This window comes from Drosophila suzukii, chromosome 3 (assembly GCF_043229965.1).
Source record: "Drosophila suzukii chromosome 3, CBGP_Dsuzu_IsoJpt1.0, whole genome shotgun sequence".
In the NCBI taxonomy this organism is placed as follows: domain Eukaryota; kingdom Metazoa; phylum Arthropoda; class Insecta; order Diptera; family Drosophilidae; genus Drosophila; species Drosophila suzukii.
The window spans coordinates 79,283,534-79,303,076 of NC_092082.1; the positions used below are offsets into that span (position 1 = coordinate 79,283,534).

Below are 19,543 nucleotides of genomic sequence, written 5' to 3' on the forward strand. Positions count from 1 at the left end.
CTGGTTGGAATACCCTTTACCACCGCATGCTAGCGGTATTTTTGGTATTTTCAGTACATTTAGTGTTGAATAAATTAACAAGCCTTTCTAAACAACAAAAGGTGGAACATGCAAGAGCTCAAGGTGCGTGGTGTAAATAGATCGGAAATTGTGTATATAATATAAAATATAATATAAACTATATAATCATTACAGCAAAGGTTTGAGCGACGCCAATGGGCGGATGACCTGAAGCAGAAACAGGTGAGTGCCGTGTCAAAAAGCAGAGGCTATAAATAAACCACTTTGACTAATGCATAATGCATAACAAACCAGGTAATCCAGGATCGCCTGCTGCACAAGATCCTGTACTCCAAGCGCCTGCTGGTGGACCATGTGGAGGCACTGGAGCAGTGCATGCAGGAGCTGCAGGCCTCCTCGAAACCCGGCCGGCAACTACTGACCACGAGGAACGCCTGCCTGATATTGGGAGGCACTCTTTTGGAGCACCTGATAACCCCCAGGGGCATTCGGTACACCATGGTGCCATCCATTCTCCTTACGGGCACCTTTGCTGCCCTGTGCGCCGTGAAGAGCGTCTTTGTTTGCCGGAATAAAATAGTGGAACGGAAGTTGGAGCAGCTGGTCAAGACCATCGATGAATTCGGCAACTGCATTCGGCGGAATATGACCTACTTTCAGGAGATCATCATCATGAAACAGGCCGAGCTCATAGAGTAACTAAAGTCCTAGTTATAGTAAAATATGTATCGTTAATCATTGCCCTCTACAGATCCCGTCAGATCGAGCGGGCCTGGGATTGCATAACGGCCGCCAAAGAGGTTACCGAGATTCTATATGATGCCACCCGCAAACTGGAGACGGATTATCCTTTGCCGGCGAAATACGGAAGCTATTATGCGCCCATGGAGGAACTGCGGGAGTGCGAATATTTCAAGAACAATGTCACGGACTACAGTCCCAAGCACATAAAGGTACGAATAGGTAGACAGTGGTGTATATGGATGGATTTAGGGTCTTACAACAGAAGGAAATTATTGCGACTGCGATGATCCAGCTCCTCTTTTAAATATTAGAACTAGTAACTATGAATACCACAATTTTCATTTCAAAGTTTTGTTTTTTTGGAAAGCTAAATACCTTTAAACTATTAGTTTAGTTTTATGCCTGATCAAACTTATATCAAATGGTTTATAGACATTGATTACAAGTCAACTTAGATTATTCACAGTGCAGTGTAATCGTTAATGACACACTCAGCTGACGGCTGATATCATATAACACTTGTATAGTCATTAAAAGCAATTAGAATTGAAGGCGGTAATAGAAATAAAGGCCATATGCTAAATTGAGTGATATCTAAAGTTCAGCAGATTCTCTAATACAGTACCAACCTTATGTACATATATTTAAAAACATCATTATAACTAAGTTTTATCTTTCTTCAGGATTTCCACAACATCTTCGCCTATGTGCAGTCACAGTACCTGCTCCGGCTGGCCCTTACAATCACCACTCGTCCCTCGATCTCCCAGCTGAGCGAGGATCTGGTGAAGATCGACTGCCTGGTGCGGCAGCTGGTCCAGGAGGAGGAGCAGCACTTCAGCAACCTGGCACTGGTCATGCAGAACAAGAAGCAGATGGAATTGGCTGAGTTGAATGCAACCAGAACGGAGCAGCAGCGTAGTGGCCCAATCGCTGTGCTGCAACATTCCTCGCTGAAACTGAGCGCCTGCATGGTGGCCGTGGCCGGAGAATGCCAGGCTCTGGACATTACCCTGCAGCAACTGACGGCCACGGAGGCGGCGAAGAGGAACAATTCCAAAGAGCTGGTGGCTGTGGCCAATAACATGCATAGCATCGAAAATGCCTTGGCCGTTTGTTGTGATGATTTCCAGCGGTTGATGTTGGTCTACAACAAGTTCCTCCACAGCCAGCTGAATTTGGAGGGGGAGTTGCCGAAACCCAAGCAGGAACTGGACAACGAATTCCCCGAGAGCATTCTCAGGGTGGAGTTCTCGGAGAATGTCAATGCACCGCAGCAGAAGGATGACTTCTATGCCTACATGTACGATGAGAACGAGGAGCAACAGTTCGAGGCCGAGCAGAATGCCCCGTTTCCATCGCCCGAAAAGGAGCTGCTTAACTTCGAGAAACGCATCACCAAGGGGAGGTTTAAGCCTGTCCTGAAACAGCTCAAGGATCGCATCGATCCTATACGACAGGTGATGCTGGAAAAGGAGCGAGAGGTCCTTGCCTCCAAGGGCATCGATGTGGACGAGCTCTTTGGCAAAATGGAAAACATGGAGCAGCAGCAGGAGGACAACCGACTGGCGGATACCAAAGCCTCTCCCCCTTGCGATTCTTCGTCCAATTCGGATTCTGATTCCGCCGACGAGGAGGCCTTCAAGCGACGCAGCAAACAGCACAAGGAGCGGGACAACTTCGCCGAAATGCGCCAATTTCTGGCCCAGAAGCAGGCCATCAATCTTTTTAAGCTACCACCGCCACCAGTGGCCGCTGCCGAGGAGGAGCTGCTCGAAAGCGAATGCTAGGCTGTTCGGTTCGTTGGTCATATGCCTACTATCTCTTTTGCTCTGGGTATTATCTGTTTAAGCTTTTATCAATTATTTAGCCAACTGTGGAGATAAACCGCGCGCCAAGCGACGCCACTTGACCCTGAACTCCATATCCTGCCTTTCGGTTGTTCCTCAGTTTATGTTTCCTAGCCATTTTTAAACTCAATATTGCAAGCAAAAAATAATAAGAAGTGAGATTAAATTGTGAAAATCCATAGGCATGGCCACTCACCTAACATTATTTTTATTGACTTCTAGTCAAACATGAATTTTCTTTATTTTAACTCTTAATAAAATACAGTTTTTGTTTGAAATATAAAAGTTAAGCTGAAATTTTACTTTAAACTACTTGTTCATAAACACAAAATAACCTTTTCATTTAATATCTTAAAGAAATCTAGATAAATAAAATACACACCTTATAGATAACCATTTGCAAAAATATTAAAACTGAAACTGATTTTAAAAATGTTTTATTACACACTAATGCTCGGAACTTAAGTACAATACAAACATCGATGGCATCACTAAATACTAGGGGTTAGTTTTTAAGGTCTGGGAATAGGATGCGGAGGATCAGCTCCTTAGCGGGATTTAATACAGAGGACACCTACATATATACAGGATAGCACGCACAGGAAGTCTTTTTCGGTTGGGTTCGCAACACTGTTGTGGACATCTTTGGCTCGAAACTTGTGCAGCTAGCTCGGAATTGGAACCGAATTAGGATTTGAATACCGCGTTAGGCATTGGCAGCACCCGTGGTGGTTCCACTACTGCTCCCGGCATGGACATTATTGAATTTACTGGCCACCGAGGCGGGTTGCAATTGCGAGAACTGCGACAGATTGCTGCCCCTCACGCTGGTGTACCGAATGGGTTGTACCCCATAGTCGCTGCCCTTCAGCCGCCGACGAATGCAGACCACAACGAATCCGATGACCAGACCGATCACCAGGACAATGCTGGCTATGATGGCGGTGAGTATTATATACCGACGTCGCAGGAACCGCGGTGGCTCCTCATCTACCTCACGATATTTCTTTGGTATCACCATTTTGCAGATCCGTTCGGCTGTCAAATTGGAGATAGGTGATCCGGCCAGAAGGTATGGGGTCTCACAACGAGCTTCGCTGCCATCTGTTTCCCGTTCGATATGGGAGAGACCAGAGAGCTCCAGGGTCTTGAAGAGTTCGCAACTGCAATACCAGGGATTACCGGAGATGCTCAAGCGGCGAAGACGTGGCCAGGGTTCAGTATTGCTGGTGGCATTGTTAGAACTTGTAATGTTGAGAACCAAGGTGGTCAATGCGTTCCTGGACAAATCCAACTGCGTTAAATTTCGGCTGTTTATCAGATCGACCAGCTCCAAGCGCTCTAACTTGGAATTCCTGGAGCAATGTAGCTCCTCCAAGGCAGGCAGATGCAGAGCTCCCTCCTCCAGACTACGCAAAGAAGGCATACTACTGATATTCAGACGTTTTAGAGAAACCAAGCCCTGAAAGCTGTTTCCCTTCAGGCTAAGAAAGCTATTCCCCGCCAGATTTAGTTGAACGAGGGACTTGCTTAGCTGCGAAAGACTGGCAGGAACCACGGTAAACTCATTTCCGGAGATGTCCAGGATACGGAGGGCGGTCAACTTTGGAAAGAGCTGCGCTGGCAGACTCATCAAGCCATTGTGGGAAAGATCCAATCGTTGCAGTGTAGTTACCGATCCAATGGATGCAGCGGTGGCTTCGTCCAGGGCACTCAGCTGGTTGTAGGCCAAGTTCAACTTGGTCAAATGTGGAGTATGCTCGAAGAGCCGGCGATCCAGTCGAGCTATACGATTGTGACTCAAGTCCAGATCACGCAAGCCAATAGGTTCGTACCGAGAGCTCCCAAAAGGACCTCTGAAGAGATCCGGCACTAATGCATCGTCGGTTAGCTCATTCCAGCTAAGGTAGAGGGCCTCCACATTGGGCACATCCATGAAGAGTGGGACCTGCAGGTTCTGCAGACCACAGTGCCGGCAAGAGAGGGTCAGACTGGCATTTGTGGCCGGCAGCTGTTGGAGCAACTTGATCCGATTGCCCGAGTAAGAGACCACAATCTCCGAAGAAGCTCCCGCCGCTATCGCCTGGCTTCCGAACTCCTCCGGCCAGCGGGCCAGGATGTGCTCGAAGTTCCTCACCGAGCAGTCCAGGTTGAAGTGCGTCCGATGGTCACTATCCTGACTGCTTAGGCACAGGCACGTCTGGCAGATATTGGTCACCGGTTGGTAGGGGATGTTTTCGTGCTGGGCTTGGACTCCATTGGCCAGGAAAAACGACGTTCCCGCAAGGAGCTGAAAAAAAAATTATTTGTAGTTATCAAATTTGTATGAATATAAACAAATGAAAAAAATAATCTGTAGAACTAGGGGCATATCAAGGGCATCAAAATGTGTAAAATTTTTCTGATAAGGTTTTCATTAATACCTGCTTATAAAGGATAGCCTTTTTTATATCCGGTTGACGTAATTATTAAAACTTGCCGAACTTTATTGATTTGAAATTTATAAAGACAGTCTTCTATATCCACAATTTTCTATATTTGATTGGATTACCAGGCCTTAACCTGTTCATTTTTACAAATAAACTTTATATGTATCATTGAGGCAGAAAGTGAATAAAAGGAGTGTATAAAGATGTCATTAGTGTGCCGATTTCTTCTAAGGTTCAAATATTTCCCGGAACACCAACCTGAGTAATTTGCACGTGTCTTTGTCTCTTAAAAATATTTTTTTTATTGCTCTGACCATGGTCGGGCTATTGAATATCTATCTCTGATTTTGAGTTGATTCTCAGATGTCACGATTACACCTAAGTACAGGTGTTGCGACAGACGAAAGTGCTTTTAAAGACCAGTAAGGTTGGCGCCATTTATATAATTGCATTGCTGAAATCATGAGGTCTGAAAGTTGAGACGTGTGAAGAAATGCAATCATGTACTGCAAGTCCAGACATTTATGGAATTTTTTACTATCAGATGTAATTGAATTTCCTTAAAGGGAATCTCCTATTTGAAAACGTTATCGGCAAACCACTTTGCTAATTACCTTCACATTATAGATCGATTTATACTAAGAAAATACAAATGTATGACGGGGTTAAAGTAAACAATCTTATTTACTCAACCTACAAAAAGAGTGCTTATTTCAATAAAAATAAATCATGTCTAGGTTATTGTAAAAAACAAAGAAAAGAATCTATTGCTGTCATCGGCAGAAAATAATAACAATATATTTCACTTTAAGGTATTTTGGAATAAATGAAATAAGGTAAGATATTTTTTTTTAATTTTGCAGTCTTCAATTGATTGTTGTTATGTGATATGATCCACTTTTAGAATCTTGATGATCACTAAATCAAGTACAATATCCTGGGCTTTGTCAACTAAAAATATTGAGAATACGATTTCGGCCATTTTTCTACACCGTTCTCCACTCTTTCTCATTTTCTTTAAAGATTTTCAATATGTGGCTATTGGTATCCGTACTATTGTTTCTTTCATGTGTATTGAAAGCAATTTTTAACAAAACATTTCCAACTTTTATGTATGAAGGAAAACTCAAAACTTGAAGGTTATACTTGTGATTCTTAACATGACTCATTTGATTGACTCATAGATCTTTGATAACCTCTGACATTTTATATTTATTTATTTTTATATGGTTTTCCGGAAGGAGGTCATCATTGTGCTTAATAAAAAGGTCTCCCCACACTTCAACACTTTCAGGGAACAGCTCTATAGAAAATACTCTCTGATCCCGCTATCTGAACCACAAGTATGTGCGATAAGATAGGGATACTGTTTTGGAAAGGCTGAAATATTTACTCACCAACAGCAGAAATTTGTGCTTCATTATGGAATCGGTTTCGGTTTTTGGTTTCGGTAATCCTCTGTTTAGGCGTAGAAAATTTCCAGTTTCGAAATAAACTTTATCTGTGTCTGTTGATTTTCTTTTAAATGCACTTTTTGTATTATATTTTTGTAGTTCTTTCTTAATATTTTTTAAAATATTTTTTACCGCAGCACTGAGCGTTCAGACTGCTTGCTTCGGAATATAGAACTAAATTAATGATTCAAGCCGCCGTGGACTGTTGGCATTATTTGTTTTGATTAGATATCGGCGGAGAGAGCCAGAGAGTCTCTTGGATTCTCAGTGTCTCTCGGGTTCCCTCTCTCAATCATCTAAGTAAAAGTGAATTCTAATTGAGTCATCGACGGGGTCTACTATTTTGGACTCTCCCACCCCCTTTCTGCCTCTCTATATCTTTACCTCTCGACAAGGTCGTTAACGTAGTTTTTCTCGCTTTCTTCGCCAGTTAATTTCTTCAGAGCCGGACCACATCTGACTAAAGTGCAATTGCTCTCCAAACATACATAAAAAGTATACAGTCCAACATCCATAAACTGAAATTGTTTTAGTCCTAACTTATTCCAGTAAAGTTTGATTATAATAATAATATAAAATAACATTTTTTGTGAAAACATACTGTTTTTTCACTCGATAATAATTAAGTAGTAATTAAACAAACGTTTTAAACGAAGAATGTTTAAAATTCCAATACGACTTTATTATCTGAACTGTTTCTAATTAGTTCAGTTGTTATTGTAATACAAGTGAAACATTTTTTTCACAATTGTTATTTTTTATATCCAGTACTTCAGTGGTTTTTCGAACTTTCGAAATCAGACTGTATCTTTTAGCTTCGACCTGATTGTTAAGATAAGATAAGACTTTGTCTCTCGATGGGGCAACAAATGGCGTTGGAGCCCGAAAAACAGACTGTTCTGCCCGTTGACTCAACTGTGGGGCTGATTTTCATTCTGGAACTGACTTTTGATTCACTTTCCGAGGAGCCAATTAGATGATATTGCAATTGCAAGTGTCACTTGGTTTCATTGAACTTGCTGACGGCTGAAATCGAGAATAAAGAATCAAGAATCGAGAATCGAGAGCAAAGAATGGAGAATTGAGCTGTTCGCAGCTGCCGTCGATGAGAAAGGCAAACAAGAAGTGTTTGTGGCTCTGGAATTGGTTGCATAAACAAAACACTGACGAAGTAAACCTACCAGAGCCCCAGACCAATGTTGTCCAGACACTTGTGACTCACGATCGTATTGGGGCAAGTACAGTGGATACAGTTTGGAAGACAACGATTTATCATATTCGTTTTAAAAACAATTAAGTTCGGAAATCAACCCATAAAGTTGGTTTTTTTAAAGAAATCAAGATCTACCCCAAATCGGTATCGGTTTTAAACATAATTTAAAAAATGTTTCTGGAAGAAATTATCATGTAGTTCTTAGTTCTTAAAATAAACAAATGCTATAAGTTTTTAGTGCCTGATCAAATACCTAAGATTACCATAGATAAACATTATTATTATCCATCTTTATAACATGTACTTCTAAAAAATGTCCCAACACAAGAAGACTATATTTTTTTTAAGCATTCCCTATCAATCTATACCCTACTCAATTTTCCTAACAAAACTAGGCATGCTGTTAGAATTTCTTGCAGTATTCCGTATGCGATATCCACTGTAAGCGTTCACTCAAGAGATTTGATCTCTGTCGCCTCTCCTCCAATTGGTTTTCTTTCAAAAAGCCGCAGGGGCGGAGGACGTACATCCGTGGCAGAGTTCCATGTGCTTACTGGTCGTTAGTCTGTGTTTAATTTAATGATTAAGGCTTTTTGCATATTCCGTGAACTGCACGCGACCCAACCGCACACACAATAAAAATAAATGCCCGAGTGCACGAGTGCGAATGAAACCCGTTTGTGTTGCTGCGGTTACTGATGATGTTGCTGGTGTAACTGATGTTGCTGCTGTTGCACTTTTGCAGCTGCCTGGGTAACGATGATGCTCATCCTCGACTTGCAAGAAATACGCGCGAAGGCTGAAACCGAAAGCGGAAACCCCGTCGAAAAAGCAGAACCAGCGAACGATCTCTACCTGCCCGCCGCTCGAATCGAACTGAACAAAAAACCGAAACTGGAAATTTGCTGCTGGATCGAGATTCCCATTCCCGTTCCCGTTCCCACAAAAATGGACACAGTGCGCCCCCCGAAAAGAAAACCGGTCGGGGGCTTAGTGGCCGAATTTGAAAGCGAGACTGTGGCACATTGTTTATGCCACACAGTGCTGCCTTTTTTTGATGGGGGCAATATTAATGGTTAGCAGCTGCACTCCTCCAAATGTCAGGGCTCCAAATGGAAGCCAACCGGAAATGGGAACCATCCACAGGTCGTGAGGAAATCATTTCCTTGGCGGCAGTTTACAAAAGCACATCAGTAGGCCATTAGTTAGAAACAAATATTTATACGAAACAAGGTAACCGAGGAAACTGAGCTTATCTAGAATGCATGTAGTAGTCGATGGCCGTGGAGAAGGCGGCGAATCCCAGTCCTCCAATGACGCCCGCCTTGACGCCGGCCCGCAGGCCAATCAGTCCGCCGGTGATGCCTCCGGCGTAGGTGCCGTTCTTCCAGTCCGTGACTCCCCGATGCTGCAGGTATAAAGAGAGATTTATAAATTAATAAAGGTAATTTATAATGCCTTTGAACAGGTGGACTCACACTCTCAATGGTGCACTCCACGGCGGAGAATACACAGCCGATCAGCGCGAAATTCTTCGCATAGGAGTGGGTGGTGGCCCGCATTTCCCGGAATACCTCCCGGGCTGTCTGCTTTTTCTCATTCGCAAACGGATCGGCCATACTGGGATTAACGGAAGCACTGAACAATCCCAAGGCTGCACCCAAACCGTATCCTGTAAAGATAATTCGATTTATTGTTAGTATACAACTTGAAATAGTAAGAGGAGGATTATACTCTTTTTTAACTTAACCAACATACAAATATTTATTGTATTGGAACATTAACTTTAAATATTAAATGATCATTATTTTTATCATTAATATATATTTTTTGAGATAAGAAAAACTGTTAAGCTCAATAAAAAGAAAACTTTAACTCAAAAACGCAAACAAACATTACAGAATGGTATTAAATATTTCTCTCTAGTTAAACTAGTTAAAGTCTCTAGTTAAACAAACATATAATGAGTGTTCTATTCCGTGTATTTTCTTTTTGAATATTGGATAGTAGTTCAAAACAGAATTAGTGAAAAGGAGAGTCTATATAGGAAATATAATAATTATTCTGTCCTATTATTATCTAGCAGTTGTAAGTATATTATTAAACCTATTAATATTAGGAGAATTCCAAGATAATGCGATGAAGAAATGGAGAAATTCAAAAGTAATTCTTGGGTATGATAATACTTTGAGTGGGTGTTCGAAACAAAAGCGGATTAAAACCCACCCATCACACAGGCCATGGCGCACTTGAATCCGCAGCTCTCCACCGCCGTCTCAATATACTTCTCCTCGTTGGTCTTGATCTTCACCGGGCCGTTGCTCTTGGGGATTACGATGTTCTCGCGGTATTGGTGCATGTTTCCCACATACTGCATCGCCATCCGGTCCAGATCCGGATCCCCGAACATCCTGGGCGCCGTCACCGGCGGTTCCTGGCTCCCGGCGTTGGGCAACACGGACATCTCTCTGCCAAAGAAGTTCTATCTAGATTTCTATTCAGAAAAGACGATTTTGAAACGGATCGAACGTGTTGGGTAAAAAAAACGAAATTATTATCACATCGCCGAACAGCTGTTTGCCAGGGCTGCACAATCGCACCTTCAATTTTCTATCGATAGGCATAATAATAAATATATCAGTATCGATTGTCCAATGGAATCCACATTGGCGGGGAAGTCCCTTGTGGAAATTTAAATGAAACTAGAACTAGAATAAGCTTTTAGATAGTATATATCAGTTTATTCCTTAGCTACCTCCTTTATAATATAATCATATCAATTCAACTTTTCCATTTCAATTTTAGCTTTGAAAATCAAAATAAAAATAAATTTACTAGTTCCCCTATAAACTTATAAGATGCACTCAAATTTATTAGAGATGTTAGTGAAAATAAAAAACTACAAATTCAAAGCTATAAATTAAGATGGCGCACCGAAATACTGGACTCGTGCTTGGCATGTTCCACCGCATAAATGCGTTTACTTAACTCGAAGCAGGTCTTCTTCATGGCCTGGATATTCGAGCGACGAGTCTCTATATCGACCATGCACTTGTCGTAGTCGTACATCAGGCCCGATTTGAAGAGGAGTCCGCCCTTGGCCTCCAGCTTGGCCCGCTTGGCCTTTAGCTTGGCGTGCTCCAACTGGAGACTGGTCAGCTGCTTGCGCAGATTGTTCCGCCGCTCGAAACGCTCGGCATACTCGTTTTTTGCCTTCGACAGCATATAGGCGATCATGTCCCGCTTCTCCCGGATGCACGTCTCCTCGATCATCGACTTCTTGTAGTTCATCTGCATCACCGCCACATCCTTGCACTTTTCTGTGGGCATTAAGTTAAATAAATGAATTTTATGGTTAATTTTTTATTAACTATTTTTGTAGTTTTTAATTTTATTTTAACTTGCCCTCTAATTGTTTGCTTAGCTGTATTATGGATTCGTTGGCGCACATCATTTGAGAAATGGTCAAAGTCTCTGTTACCCTCTCAAATTTCATTACTTTCTGTGGGAGACACAAAATTAAAGCACATATGATAAGAAAATTGTATTCTTTTTTTAATAATAATAATAAACCTTTTGACAACGTATATTCTTTGTACATTTAAAGTTATCAAAAGGATATATTGTATTAAAATATTTAAGAGAATCATTTACTATTTTATGACAGGAAAAACTAAAAAAATTTTATTCGCGCCCTAAAAAATTAGTCTTACTTTTTTTTTGTCACTCACTATAAGGATTATAAGTGCCCTTGCCACCAGTGATTATTATATATTAATACCCGAATAATATGATACATGTAACTTTTCAAAACCCACCTCATCCACAAAAGCCAGGTTGTGGAGGTTCAGATTGAGCTCGTAGCGCTTCTCGCTGATCTGGTTGCGCAGGTCCTGCATGCGCCGGAGATCGTTGTCCAGGGCGCGCTTCAGCCGATCCATGTCCTTGCGGACAAGGGTCTTGTGCATAAAGCCGCCAAGGCGCTGCTCCTCGTTGAAGGCGAGCAGGGACAGCGAGCTGAGCTCCATCAAGGCCCGCGAGGTGGTGTGTCCGTAATTGATCTTAATCATTTTCACCCGCTCCATGAGATTGTCGACGACGTTGAGGGCGTTCATATAGCGATTCAACTCGCCACGGACATCATCCACCGGGAGTGCCTGAAAGTTGTTGAATTTATGAATGCGCCGGAAGTAGTCACAGACCACGTTGTTCAGCAGAGAGTTCTGGTACTTCTCCAGGTTGTATTCGTCCACCTCGACCTGCAGTTGCACCATCATCTTGCTCTTGTCCAACAAGTGCTCCTTGTTACGGTCGGCGTTCTCCACAGCAGCCACCACGGTGTTGATCAGATTGCTGAGAAAGTCGAATGTGAGGCGAAACCAGAAGGGTTCCTCTACCGGAACTGAAAGTTCCTGCGTGGGTCCGATATCCGCATCCACGGCCACGGCAAACATGGCCATGGTGTCCACCTCCTCGCCGAAACCAACTTGCTTCTCCACAGGCGCTTGTTCCTCCGGCAGATCGTCCATTATGACAGACTCCTCATCTTCTTCCTCAGCCACTGTTATTGCCGCAGTGCTGGCATCCCGATCGGAGTTGGATTCAGACTCGCCTTCTCCCGAACCCTCTGTGCCTCCTTCCACAAAATGGCCAGTGTCCGGTAAGGTCAAGGATTTCTTCTCGGTAACTTCTGGTTCGGGTTCCGGTTCTTCCTCCGATGTGAGCGATATGTCCGTGATGCTGGGCAAGCTGTCGAACTCGCGGATGAACTCGCCCTTCAGGGACCTTCCCAATCTGGGCAGGGGCGTGTCCTCGCTGACGACCGACTCCAGATCGTAATCCTCAATAATGCTATCTTTTTCCTCCGGAGTTGCGACCTTTTGATTAAGAATGGCCTTTAAATCCTCGTCATCAGCGAGTTCCTCATCGGACTCTTCGTCACCGGAGTGCAATTGCTGGTAGGTCTGAACGGATTCCCTTTGGTAATCCTCCTTGGCCTCGTCATCGTCAACGTCATCCAAGTCCTTATCTTGATCCTGCACCTTTTGAGGTTTTTCTGGTATCGGAACAGGTGCAGCCTGCAAGGCCTTTGCCTCCTCCGCCTTTCGCTGGGCGAGCATTTGTTTTACCTTCAAGAGCTTTTCGCGCTTTCGGTCTTCGGCGGTTATGAGGCCCTTCGGTTTCACCTGAGATCCCAGGTCTTCCTTTGGGATCTTATCCTCCTCGTTAGGCACCTCCGTCTGCCCTTCGCCATCGGTTACTTCTTCACCGGTTCTATCTGCCTGATCGCCGCCATCACCAGGAATTCCTGCTGCCTCCTCTTCAACGGTTGCAGTCACCAATGCATCAGCCTCCTCTACAGCTATTACCTCCTCAGCATTAGCTGCCTGTGGTGCTGGTGGTGCCTCCTCGGTGGGATTGTCAGCCATCTCTGGGTACTTGCGATTATTGGAAAAATTCGAATATATATATATTTATTTGTTTGGTTTCTTCTTTGTGAAGTCTGCTATGTCCGACTGAAAGGTATTGACTACCGCACGATATTAAGGTCAAGGGCTGCTGGTATCGTCTTAGAGTAAATTTTATTGCTATCACAAGTTAATCATACACATATACCGTAAGGGAAAACAAACGAAAATTGCAATTGTCTGTAATGGAGTTGAATGCAAGCTCTATCTTTGGCCAAGTCGGGACTGCAAGTCGCTAGTTGAAGGCGTAGAGCAGCAGCAAGATCACACAGAAGCCGATAACTGCTCCCAGGATCAGCGAATCACGTCGCTTTTTGATATTGATGCGCTGAATGAGACTGAAAATAACAGAAAAATATGTATAATTATTAAAATCGAAGGAATATTAATTTTTTTTAAGACTAAAGGTAACCAAAAGCGAATAAGTACTTGATTATTATACAAATTGTGTTACTTTTTATAAGTTACATAAGAAATATTTGGATTTTCCGCAAGATAAGTGATTATTTTGGTAATCAGAAAAGATCCCAAATCCCTTAATGCCCACCTGTTAATCAGTGGGAATCGATTGGAGATGTCGTTGAAGCGGGTCTGCAGCCGCTTGAAGGCCTGTCGCTGGGCGTGCAGGTGGTCACGCGTCTCGATGGCGATGTTGATCTGGTCGTTGACCAGGTGACTGGCGCTGTTCAGGTGGCCGCTCTCCTTTAGGTACATCTCCCGCCGGCTCAGGCCGGAGATGGAGGGACTGCCGGAGCTGGTGGCCAGTCCAGAGCCACGGAGCAACTCCTCCCGCTCGATTCGCATTGTGTGGTTGGCGCATATCTTGTTGAACTCCTGCCGATAGCCCTGCAGGATTTCCCGATGCCTCTGCAGGGTGTGCATGGCGGCAGCTCCCGAGGCGGGCAGGTCCGACATGGATTCGTTGAGCGAGGATAACTGGAAATAGAATAGAGGGTGTAATTGTAGCATTATGGTACGAAATTTAAAAACTATTTACTCATTGCTTACTTTCGACTATAAATATTTATTACTACAGTTTTCCATTTATGTAAATTTGTCAAGTGTTTTTAAAAATTACACACAATGTTAATATATCAAGATTCGGAACAAATTGTTATTAATTCTGAATCAACAGATAAAACATTCGATAAGAAAACAACTTCGGTCTGATAAAAGAAAGTATAAAGTGGTCTTCAGGAAGGGTACATATATGATAAACGGGAATATTGTAAGGTAAACAATACAATACAGTCTCGCTTATTATGTTGAACACATTTTGATATTATAAGCAATAAAGGAATTCTCCTAAAAGTTCCATAGTTGTTTATAAACATCTATTGTTTTTCAGTCTAATCCCCTCTTCGGGTTTAATCGCGGTACCATTCCAAGACTTGGGTTGCCCCATAGCCCACCTTCTCCAGCATCTGCTCGATCTCCTCCGACAGCGAATCGAAGACGTGCTCGCCCAGAAGCGGCGATGTGTCAACGCCTCCCAATCCGCCACTTCCTCCTCCGCCGCTGCCTGCTCCGATTTTGCTGAATGCCACCAGCTTCAGGTCGATTTCGTTCTCCAGGCTCCTCGCCTGCTTCCGCAGAACTGTTTGGGGGATTGGTTGAAGGGAATGAGTTAAGGATTTGACCATTAGGTAATCCTATAACTCACCATCGTAGCTCGATCCTCCCATTTGTCCAAAATAGTTTTCCTTTATTTGTTCGACTTTCGTGTGGCAATTAATATTATTACAATCTTTCGGTCACATCGCACTTTGGACAATAAGGTGGTATTTTATCTCGGCTAGGTCAGGGTCATACTGTCCGATAACTTAAGACAAGAAACGCCCCGTTTCCACTACTCGACTTTTTAAATTCATCATGTGTTTCCATGGTTTACTGCAACCAAATTTGCATTATCTGACGATCCAAATTGCAGGGGTCATCTGTATTGTTTTGTTCTTAAATTATAGGAAAAAAATAAAATTTAATATAATCGAGGGCCCTGGCAAACGTCGATATTACCGATGACTTGAAACTATCGATAACAATGAGGTTGGTATCAAGGTTTTCCCACCTCTAGCACTGTTGCCGGCGATTTTGTAAAATTTGTAAAGTTATTTTTGTGCGCCCTTTTTTAAGCAACATGACGCAGGCAACAGGTGAAGCACGTGTGCCGGATGAGGAGAGTGATCTGCTGCAGATCAAGCCGCTGTAAGGAGAACCTAGTTTCTTAAACCCAAACCCAAAATTAACCCGGGAAATGTGTTCCCATTTCAGAGGTGCTGGTCAGGAAGTGGGACGCTCCTGCATCATGCTGGAGTTCAAGGGCAAGAAGATCATGCTGGACTGCGGAATCCATCCAGGATTGTCTGGAATGGATGCGCTGCCCTATGTAGATCTGATCGAGGCGGATGAAATCGATCTGCTGTTCATTTCACAGTGGGTACTCCTGTGATCTTTTGTTTACATAGTTCTAATCATAATCCCTTGCAGCTTCCACCTGGACCATTGTGGCGCCCTGCCCTGGTTCCTGATGAAGACCAGCTTTAAGGGCCGCTGTTTCATGACCCATGCCACCAAAGCCATCTACCGCTGGATGTTGTCTGATTACATCAAGATCAGCAATATATCCACCGAGCAAATGCTGTACACGGAGGCTGATCTGGAGGCCTCCATGGAGAAGATCGAAACTATCAACTTCCACGAGGAGCGCGACGTGATGGGCGTTCGCTTCTGCGCCTATAATGCCGGTCATGTGCTGGGAGCTGCCATGTTCATGATCGAGATTGCTGGCATCAAGATCCTGTACACCGGCGACTTTTCCCGCCAAGAGGATCGGCATTTGATGGCTGCCGAGGTGCCGCCCATGAAGCCGGATGTCCTGATCACAGAGTCCACCTATGGCACGCACATCCACGAGAAGCGAGAGGATCGCGAGAATCGCTTCACCTCGCTGGTGCAGAAAATTGTCCAGCAAGGCGGCAGGTGTCTAATTCCAGTGTTTGCCTTGGGTCGCGCCCAGGAACTGCTGCTTATTTTGGATGAGTTCTGGTCGCAGAACCCGGAGCTCCATGAGATACCCATCTACTATGCCTCCTCGCTGGCCAAAAAGTGCATGGCCGTCTACCAGACGTACATCAATGCCATGAACGATCGCATTCGCAGGCAGATTGCGGTGAACAACCCCTTCGTTTTCCGGCACATTTCCAACCTAAAAGGCATCGATCACTTCGAGGACATTGGTCCCTGTGTGATTATGGCCTCGCCCGGTATGATGCAGTCGGGACTGTCGCGGGAGCTCTTCGAGAGCTGGTGCACAGATCCCAAGAACGGAGTGATCATAGCCGGTTACTGTGTGGAGGGAACTCTGGCCAAAACAATACTCTCGGAGCCGGAGGAGATCACAACGCTGTCGGGCCAGAAGCTGCCGCTCAACATGTCCGTGGACTACATCTCCTTCTCGGCCCACACGGACTACCAACAGACCAGCGAGTTCATTCGCCTGCTGAAGCCCACGCATGTGGTGCTCGTCCACGGAGAGCAGAACGAAATGTCGCGCCTAAAGCTGGCCCTGCAGCGGGAATACGAAGCGGACGCCAGCACGGACATTAAGTTCTATAACCCGCGCAATACACATGCTGTGGATCTGTATTTCCGGGGCGAAAAGACCGCCAAGGTCATGGGCAGTCTGGCTGCCAAGAACTCGGAGGTGGGCAGCAAACTCTCCGGCGTTTTGGTCAAACGAGACTTCAAGTATCACCTGCTGGCTCCTTCTGATCTGGGCAGTAAGTACATAATTAGATTGTTGATGTAGGACTGTTGATTAATACTTAATTAATTCCTTCGCAGAATACACGGACATGAGCATGTCAGTAGTGACCCAGCGACAGTCGATTCCCTGGGGCAGCTCGCTGACCACGCTTGAGCTCCTGCTGGATCGCATTGGAGCCGGTTGCGTGGAGGTGGTGGAAGCCGATCGAAAGCTGCGGGTCTTCGGTTGCATCGAACTGACTGTGGAGCAGAAAATTATCGTAATGGAGTGGCAGGCAACGCATGTAAACGATGTTTACGCCGACGCCGTTCTAGCCTGCATAATGCAATCGGAGCTGGGAGGAACCAATCTCAAGGGGGCCACGAAGCAGACCAAGTCGGAGGACTCTCGGTTCCGGGAATGTCTCATCGAGACCCTGCAGGACACCTTCGGCGACAATTGTGTGCCCAAAATGTTCAAGGGAGACTTGCTGCCGGTGATGGTCAGCGGAAAACGGGCAGAAATCAATCTGGAAACTCTGGTGAGTAAATCATATTTAGGTATATCCCTCAAACACTTGTTAAACTCAAGTCTCAACCTGCTTTCAGGCCGTCAACTGCGCCGAGGACGACGTTCTGCGGCAGATGCTCAACACAACGGTGCAAAAATTGCATCAGACACTAGTCTCCGCCCAATAAACATCAGAGTCATTCCGCAAAATAAATCTCCGTTTGTGAGAATGTTCTTTTTATTGATTGATTGAAGTTGAAAATATTGAAATGGATACTGGATTAAAATGTAAAACGGAATTAGCGCTGTGTGCTCTTGGCGATCTGCTCCTTGAGCATGAGGATGCTGGCCCTTTGCTCGGAGGGCAGCTGGGCGATCTGTTCGTCGGACAGCTGCAGCACCTGCATGATGAGCGCCGCCTTCTCCTGATCGGAGGCATCCGACGGGAGGACTCCGTGGGCGCCCAACCGGCTCTGAAGCTGCTGAGCAGCCGCCTGTTGCTGTTGCGTCGGCGGCGGCGCCTGGGGAATTCCCTGCGGCGGTGCCTGCTGGGGTCCTGGACCAGCCCTCAACCGAGGATCCATGGGACGCTGGCGCGGATCGCTGGGATAAGGAGCCGGTGGCGCCTGCGGGACACCCTGTTGCTGCTGGGCGGGCATCTGGGCTCGAGTACGGGGATCCATCAGTGGCGGCGGCACTGGGTTGGGCAGAGCTCCCCGCAAGTCCTGATCCATGCCACGGGCCATCATCCGCGGATCCATCGGCATGGGTCCGCCGGGCACCATGCGCAAATCGATATCGTTCGGGTGGACATTGGGCGGGAAACCCGGTCCCGGAACAGGCATCGGCGGCTGGGGAGGCTGCTGCTGTTGCTGCTGTTGGATTGGCCCCGGCTGCTGTTGCTGGGGGATCTGCCCCTGCTGGCCCATCATGGACGCAAGATTGCCCGGTCCCTGGTGAGGATTGCCACCCAGGACGGGCGGCATTTGGTTGGCCTTGAAGAGCATACCCAGGGCCTGTTGTGGATCCACGATCCGCATGACTACCATGGCCTGGAGCAGGGCGTAGGCCAGCTGGGGATTCAGCATGAGCATCTGGCGCGCCTCCGACGGGTTGCTCACGATGCAGAGCTTCATCTGCTTCATCAGCTCGTACATCTGCTCCGGTGGCAGGGAGGCCACGGTTTTGGTGATCAGTTCGGGCGCATCCTCCGGTTCGCAGGGCTCGCCGTAGGGATTCTCCACCTGGGGTCCCTGGAGCAGCTGCTGCATCTCCATTCGCGACTTCTCCGTACAGGCGTTGTCCACGCGCAGTGTTCTTCCGCCAATTTCGTAGCCATTCAGGTTCCGCATGGCGCTCAAAGCCGTCTCCTGGTCTTTGTACTCGCAGAAGCCGAATCCCTTGGGTTTGCCACTTTCCCGATCGAATACCAGCCTAGGGGGTTATAAAAAGTAGGTTTATCACCGGCTTTAAACAATTTTAACCAAGGAAACCCACTTGAGCGACAAAACCGGGCCCACTTCGCTGAAAATCTCCTTTAGCTTCTCCTCGGTGGCCTCGTAGGGTATGTTGCCCACAAAAACCGACCGCATGGATTTGTCCATGATGCTCTGTTCCTGCGCCTTATCTGCCATTTCGGTTGTTTGCTTTTATTTAGTGCAAAAATCTATTTAAATCCAAGCAAACGTTGACAAATTTGCCGAAAACTGACAATTTTTTTTAAAAACAACAGGGGCAGAATTCTGAGCAGAAAAACGTAAGTGTCGGCCGAACGTAAGTGTCAGTGAAAAAGGGAGACAGCCTCAGCGTAAGCCAACGTAAGTGTCAGTAAAAAAGGGAGACAGCCTCAGCGTAAGTGTCAGTAAAAAAGCGAGATGCAAACGTTGACAAATTTGCCGAAAACTGAAAACACGAATTTCCCTGCTTTGCGGCTTGCTGCTTCTTAGAGGTGTCAAAACATCGATGAAAACATCGATGCATCATTTCTCCTGGCTAAACTAAGCGCGTCCCCAAAATAATTTTTACACCAAAATTCATGATTCATCGCCCTCTAATTATGAATTTTTGTTAATTAGTCGGGTCGTTCCGGCCCGACTATTTAAGAATTAC

The 19,543-nt window shown here is 45.3% G+C and overlaps 8 protein-coding genes across 14 annotated transcripts; 2 read left to right on the forward strand and 6 right to left on the reverse strand.

Moving 5' to 3' along the window:
- The first annotated feature begins 17 nt into the window (after window positions 1-17).
- Window positions 18-2,920, forward strand: dind (diamond). The gene is made up of 5 exons (XM_017069022.4): window positions 18-123; window positions 196-243; window positions 316-716; window positions 773-974; window positions 1,449-2,920. The coding sequence occupies exons 1-5, from the start codon at window positions 109-111 to the stop codon at window positions 2,553-2,555; spliced, it is 1,773 nt and encodes a 590-aa protein (XP_016924511.4). The 5' UTR covers window positions 18-108; the 3' UTR covers window positions 2,556-2,920.
- A 116-nt stretch (window positions 2,921-3,036) lies between these two features.
- Window positions 3,037-8,412, reverse strand: LOC108005696 (insulin-like growth factor-binding protein complex acid labile subunit). 5 transcript variants are annotated; one of them, XM_036821982.3, is made up of 3 exons: window positions 8,266-8,412; window positions 6,442-6,657; window positions 3,037-4,905 (listed from the first exon to the last, which is right to left on the reverse strand). In XM_036821982.3, exons 2-3 carry the CDS (start codon window positions 6,463-6,465, stop codon window positions 3,322-3,324), a joined length of 1,608 nt encoding a protein of 535 aa, XP_036677877.3. In that variant the 5' UTR covers window positions 6,466-6,657; window positions 8,266-8,412; the 3' UTR covers window positions 3,037-3,321. The 5 variants fall into 5 exon arrangements, with proteins under 5 accessions (XP_036677877.3, XP_070853130.1, XP_036677875.3 ...); XM_070997029.1 differs by having other exon boundaries at window positions 6,442-6,672; window positions 8,266-8,411; XM_036821980.3 differs by having other exon boundaries at window positions 8,239-8,385.
- Window positions 4,994-6,435, reverse strand: LOC108005699 (uncharacterized). The gene is given in 1 exon segment (XM_036821983.3): window positions 4,994-6,435. A coding segment is annotated over 1 exon segment (189 nt). The 5' UTR covers window positions 6,114-6,435; the 3' UTR covers window positions 4,994-5,924.
- Window positions 8,413-8,912: 500 nt separating the features above from the next.
- LOC108005697 (mitochondrial import inner membrane translocase subunit Tim22) lies at window positions 8,913-10,286 on the reverse strand. Its single transcript, XM_017069024.4, has 3 exons — window positions 9,938-10,286; window positions 9,190-9,383; window positions 8,913-9,119 (listed from the first exon to the last, which is right to left on the reverse strand). The coding sequence occupies exons 1-3, from the start codon at window positions 10,173-10,175 to the stop codon at window positions 8,964-8,966; spliced, it is 588 nt and encodes a 195-aa protein (XP_016924513.3). The 5' UTR covers window positions 10,176-10,286; the 3' UTR covers window positions 8,913-8,963.
- Window positions 10,287-10,557: 271 nt separating this feature from the next.
- LOC108005693 (uncharacterized) lies at window positions 10,558-13,140 on the reverse strand. 2 transcript variants are annotated; one of them, XM_017069019.4, is made up of 3 exons: window positions 11,530-13,140; window positions 11,117-11,213; window positions 10,558-11,031 (listed from the first exon to the last, which is right to left on the reverse strand). In XM_017069019.4, the coding sequence occupies exons 1-3, from the start codon at window positions 13,138-13,140 to the stop codon at window positions 10,625-10,627; spliced, it is 2,115 nt and encodes a 704-aa protein (XP_016924508.4). In that variant the 3' UTR covers window positions 10,558-10,624. The 2 variants fall into 2 exon arrangements, with proteins under 2 accessions (XP_016924508.4, XP_016924509.4); XM_017069020.4 differs by lacking the exons at window positions 10,558-11,031; window positions 11,117-11,213 and having other exon boundaries at window positions 11,689-11,868; window positions 11,942-13,140.
- Window positions 13,141-13,274: 134 nt separating this feature from the next.
- Window positions 13,275-14,993, reverse strand: Gos28 (golgi SNAP receptor complex member Gos28). Its single transcript, XM_017080867.4, has 4 exons — window positions 14,843-14,993; window positions 14,592-14,776; window positions 13,727-14,115; window positions 13,275-13,517 (listed from the first exon to the last, which is right to left on the reverse strand). The coding sequence occupies exons 1-4, from the start codon at window positions 14,862-14,864 to the stop codon at window positions 13,415-13,417; spliced, it is 699 nt and encodes a 232-aa protein (XP_016936356.1). The 5' UTR covers window positions 14,865-14,993; the 3' UTR covers window positions 13,275-13,414.
- A 231-nt stretch (window positions 14,994-15,224) lies between these two features.
- Window positions 15,225-17,679, forward strand: Cpsf73 (cleavage and polyadenylation specificity factor 73). Its single transcript, XM_017080869.4, has 5 exons — window positions 15,225-15,384; window positions 15,451-15,612; window positions 15,667-16,958; window positions 17,023-17,465; window positions 17,533-17,679. The coding sequence occupies exons 1-5, from the start codon at window positions 15,317-15,319 to the stop codon at window positions 17,620-17,622; spliced, it is 2,055 nt and encodes a 684-aa protein (XP_016936358.2). The 5' UTR covers window positions 15,225-15,316; the 3' UTR covers window positions 17,623-17,679.
- Window positions 17,651-19,435, reverse strand: CstF64 (cleavage stimulation factor subunit 2 CstF64). 2 transcript variants are annotated; one of them, XM_070995865.1, is made up of 3 exons: window positions 19,311-19,435; window positions 18,932-19,114; window positions 17,651-18,868 (listed from the first exon to the last, which is right to left on the reverse strand). In XM_070995865.1, the coding sequence occupies exons 2-3, from the start codon at window positions 19,066-19,068 to the stop codon at window positions 17,734-17,736; spliced, it is 1,272 nt and encodes a 423-aa protein (XP_070851966.1). In that variant the 5' UTR covers window positions 19,069-19,114; window positions 19,311-19,435; the 3' UTR covers window positions 17,651-17,733. The 2 variants fall into 2 exon arrangements, with proteins under 2 accessions (XP_070851966.1, XP_016936359.1); XM_017080870.4 differs by lacking the exon at window positions 19,311-19,435 and having other exon boundaries at window positions 18,932-19,179.
- Window positions 19,436-19,543: the final 108 nt, after the last annotated feature.

Bases quoted from the DNA above. Each gene is read 5' to 3' on its own strand.
- dind (XM_017069022.4), top strand. The intron at 244-315 runs GTGAGTGCCGTG...ATAACAAACCAG, and splicing joins ATGACCTGAAGCAGAAACAG to GTAATCCAGGATCGCCTGCT. The intron at 975-1,448 runs GTACGAATAGGT...ATCTTTCTTCAG, and splicing joins ACAGTCCCAAGCACATAAAG to GATTTCCACAACATCTTCGC.
- LOC108005696 (XM_036821982.3), bottom strand. From the start codon at position 6,465: ATGAAGCACAAATTTCTGCTGTTG. The intron at 4,906-6,441 runs GTGAGTAAATAT...TTTTTTTTTCAG, and splicing joins AGCACAAATTTCTGCTGTTG to CTCCTTGCGGGAACGTCGTT.
- CstF64 (XM_070995865.1), bottom strand. From the start codon at position 19,068: ATGGCAGATAAGGCGCAGGAACAGAGCATCATGGACAAATCCATGCGG. The intron at 18,869-18,931 runs GTGGGTTTCCTT...ATAACCCCCTAG, and splicing joins GGCCCGGTTTTGTCGCTCAA to GCTGGTATTCGATCGGGAAA.
- Cpsf73 (XM_017080869.4), top strand. From the start codon at position 15,317: ATGACGCAGGCAACAGGTGAAGCACGTGTGCCGGATGAGGAGAGTGAT. The intron at 15,385-15,450 runs GTAAGGAGAACC...TTCCCATTTCAG, and splicing joins CTGCTGCAGATCAAGCCGCT to AGGTGCTGGTCAGGAAGTGG. The intron at 17,466-17,532 runs GTGAGTAAATCA...ACCTGCTTTCAG, and splicing joins AAATCAATCTGGAAACTCTG to GCCGTCAACTGCGCCGAGGA.
- LOC108005697 (XM_017069024.4), bottom strand. From the start codon at position 10,175: ATGTCCGTGTTGCCCAACGCCGGGAGCCAGGAACCGCCGGTGACGGCG. The intron at 9,384-9,937 runs GTGGGTTTTAAT...TTATCTTTACAG, and splicing joins CGCCATGGCCTGTGTGATGG to GATACGGTTTGGGTGCAGCC. The intron at 9,120-9,189 runs GTGAGTCCACCT...TTATACCTGCAG, and splicing joins TGGAGTGCACCATTGAGAGT to CATCGGGGAGTCACGGACTG.
- LOC108005693 (XM_017069019.4), bottom strand. From the start codon at position 13,140: ATGGCTGACAATCCCACCGAGGAGGCACCACCAGCACCACAGGCAGCT. The intron at 11,214-11,529 runs GTGGGTTTTGAA...TGTCTCCCACAG, and splicing joins ACCTGGCTTTTGTGGATGAG to AAAGTAATGAAATTTGAGAG. The intron at 11,032-11,116 runs GCAAGTTAAAAT...TAATGCCCACAG, and splicing joins GCTAAGCAAACAATTAGAGG to AAAAGTGCAAGGATGTGGCG.
- Gos28 (XM_017080867.4), bottom strand. From the start codon at position 14,864: ATGGGAGGATCGAGCTACGATG. The intron at 14,777-14,842 runs GTGAGTTATAGG...TCCCCCAAACAG, and splicing joins GGGAGGATCGAGCTACGATG to TTCTGCGGAAGCAGGCGAGG. The intron at 13,518-13,726 runs GTGGGCATTAAG...TGTTATTTTCAG, and splicing joins CGATTCCCACTGATTAACAG to TCTCATTCAGCGCATCAATA.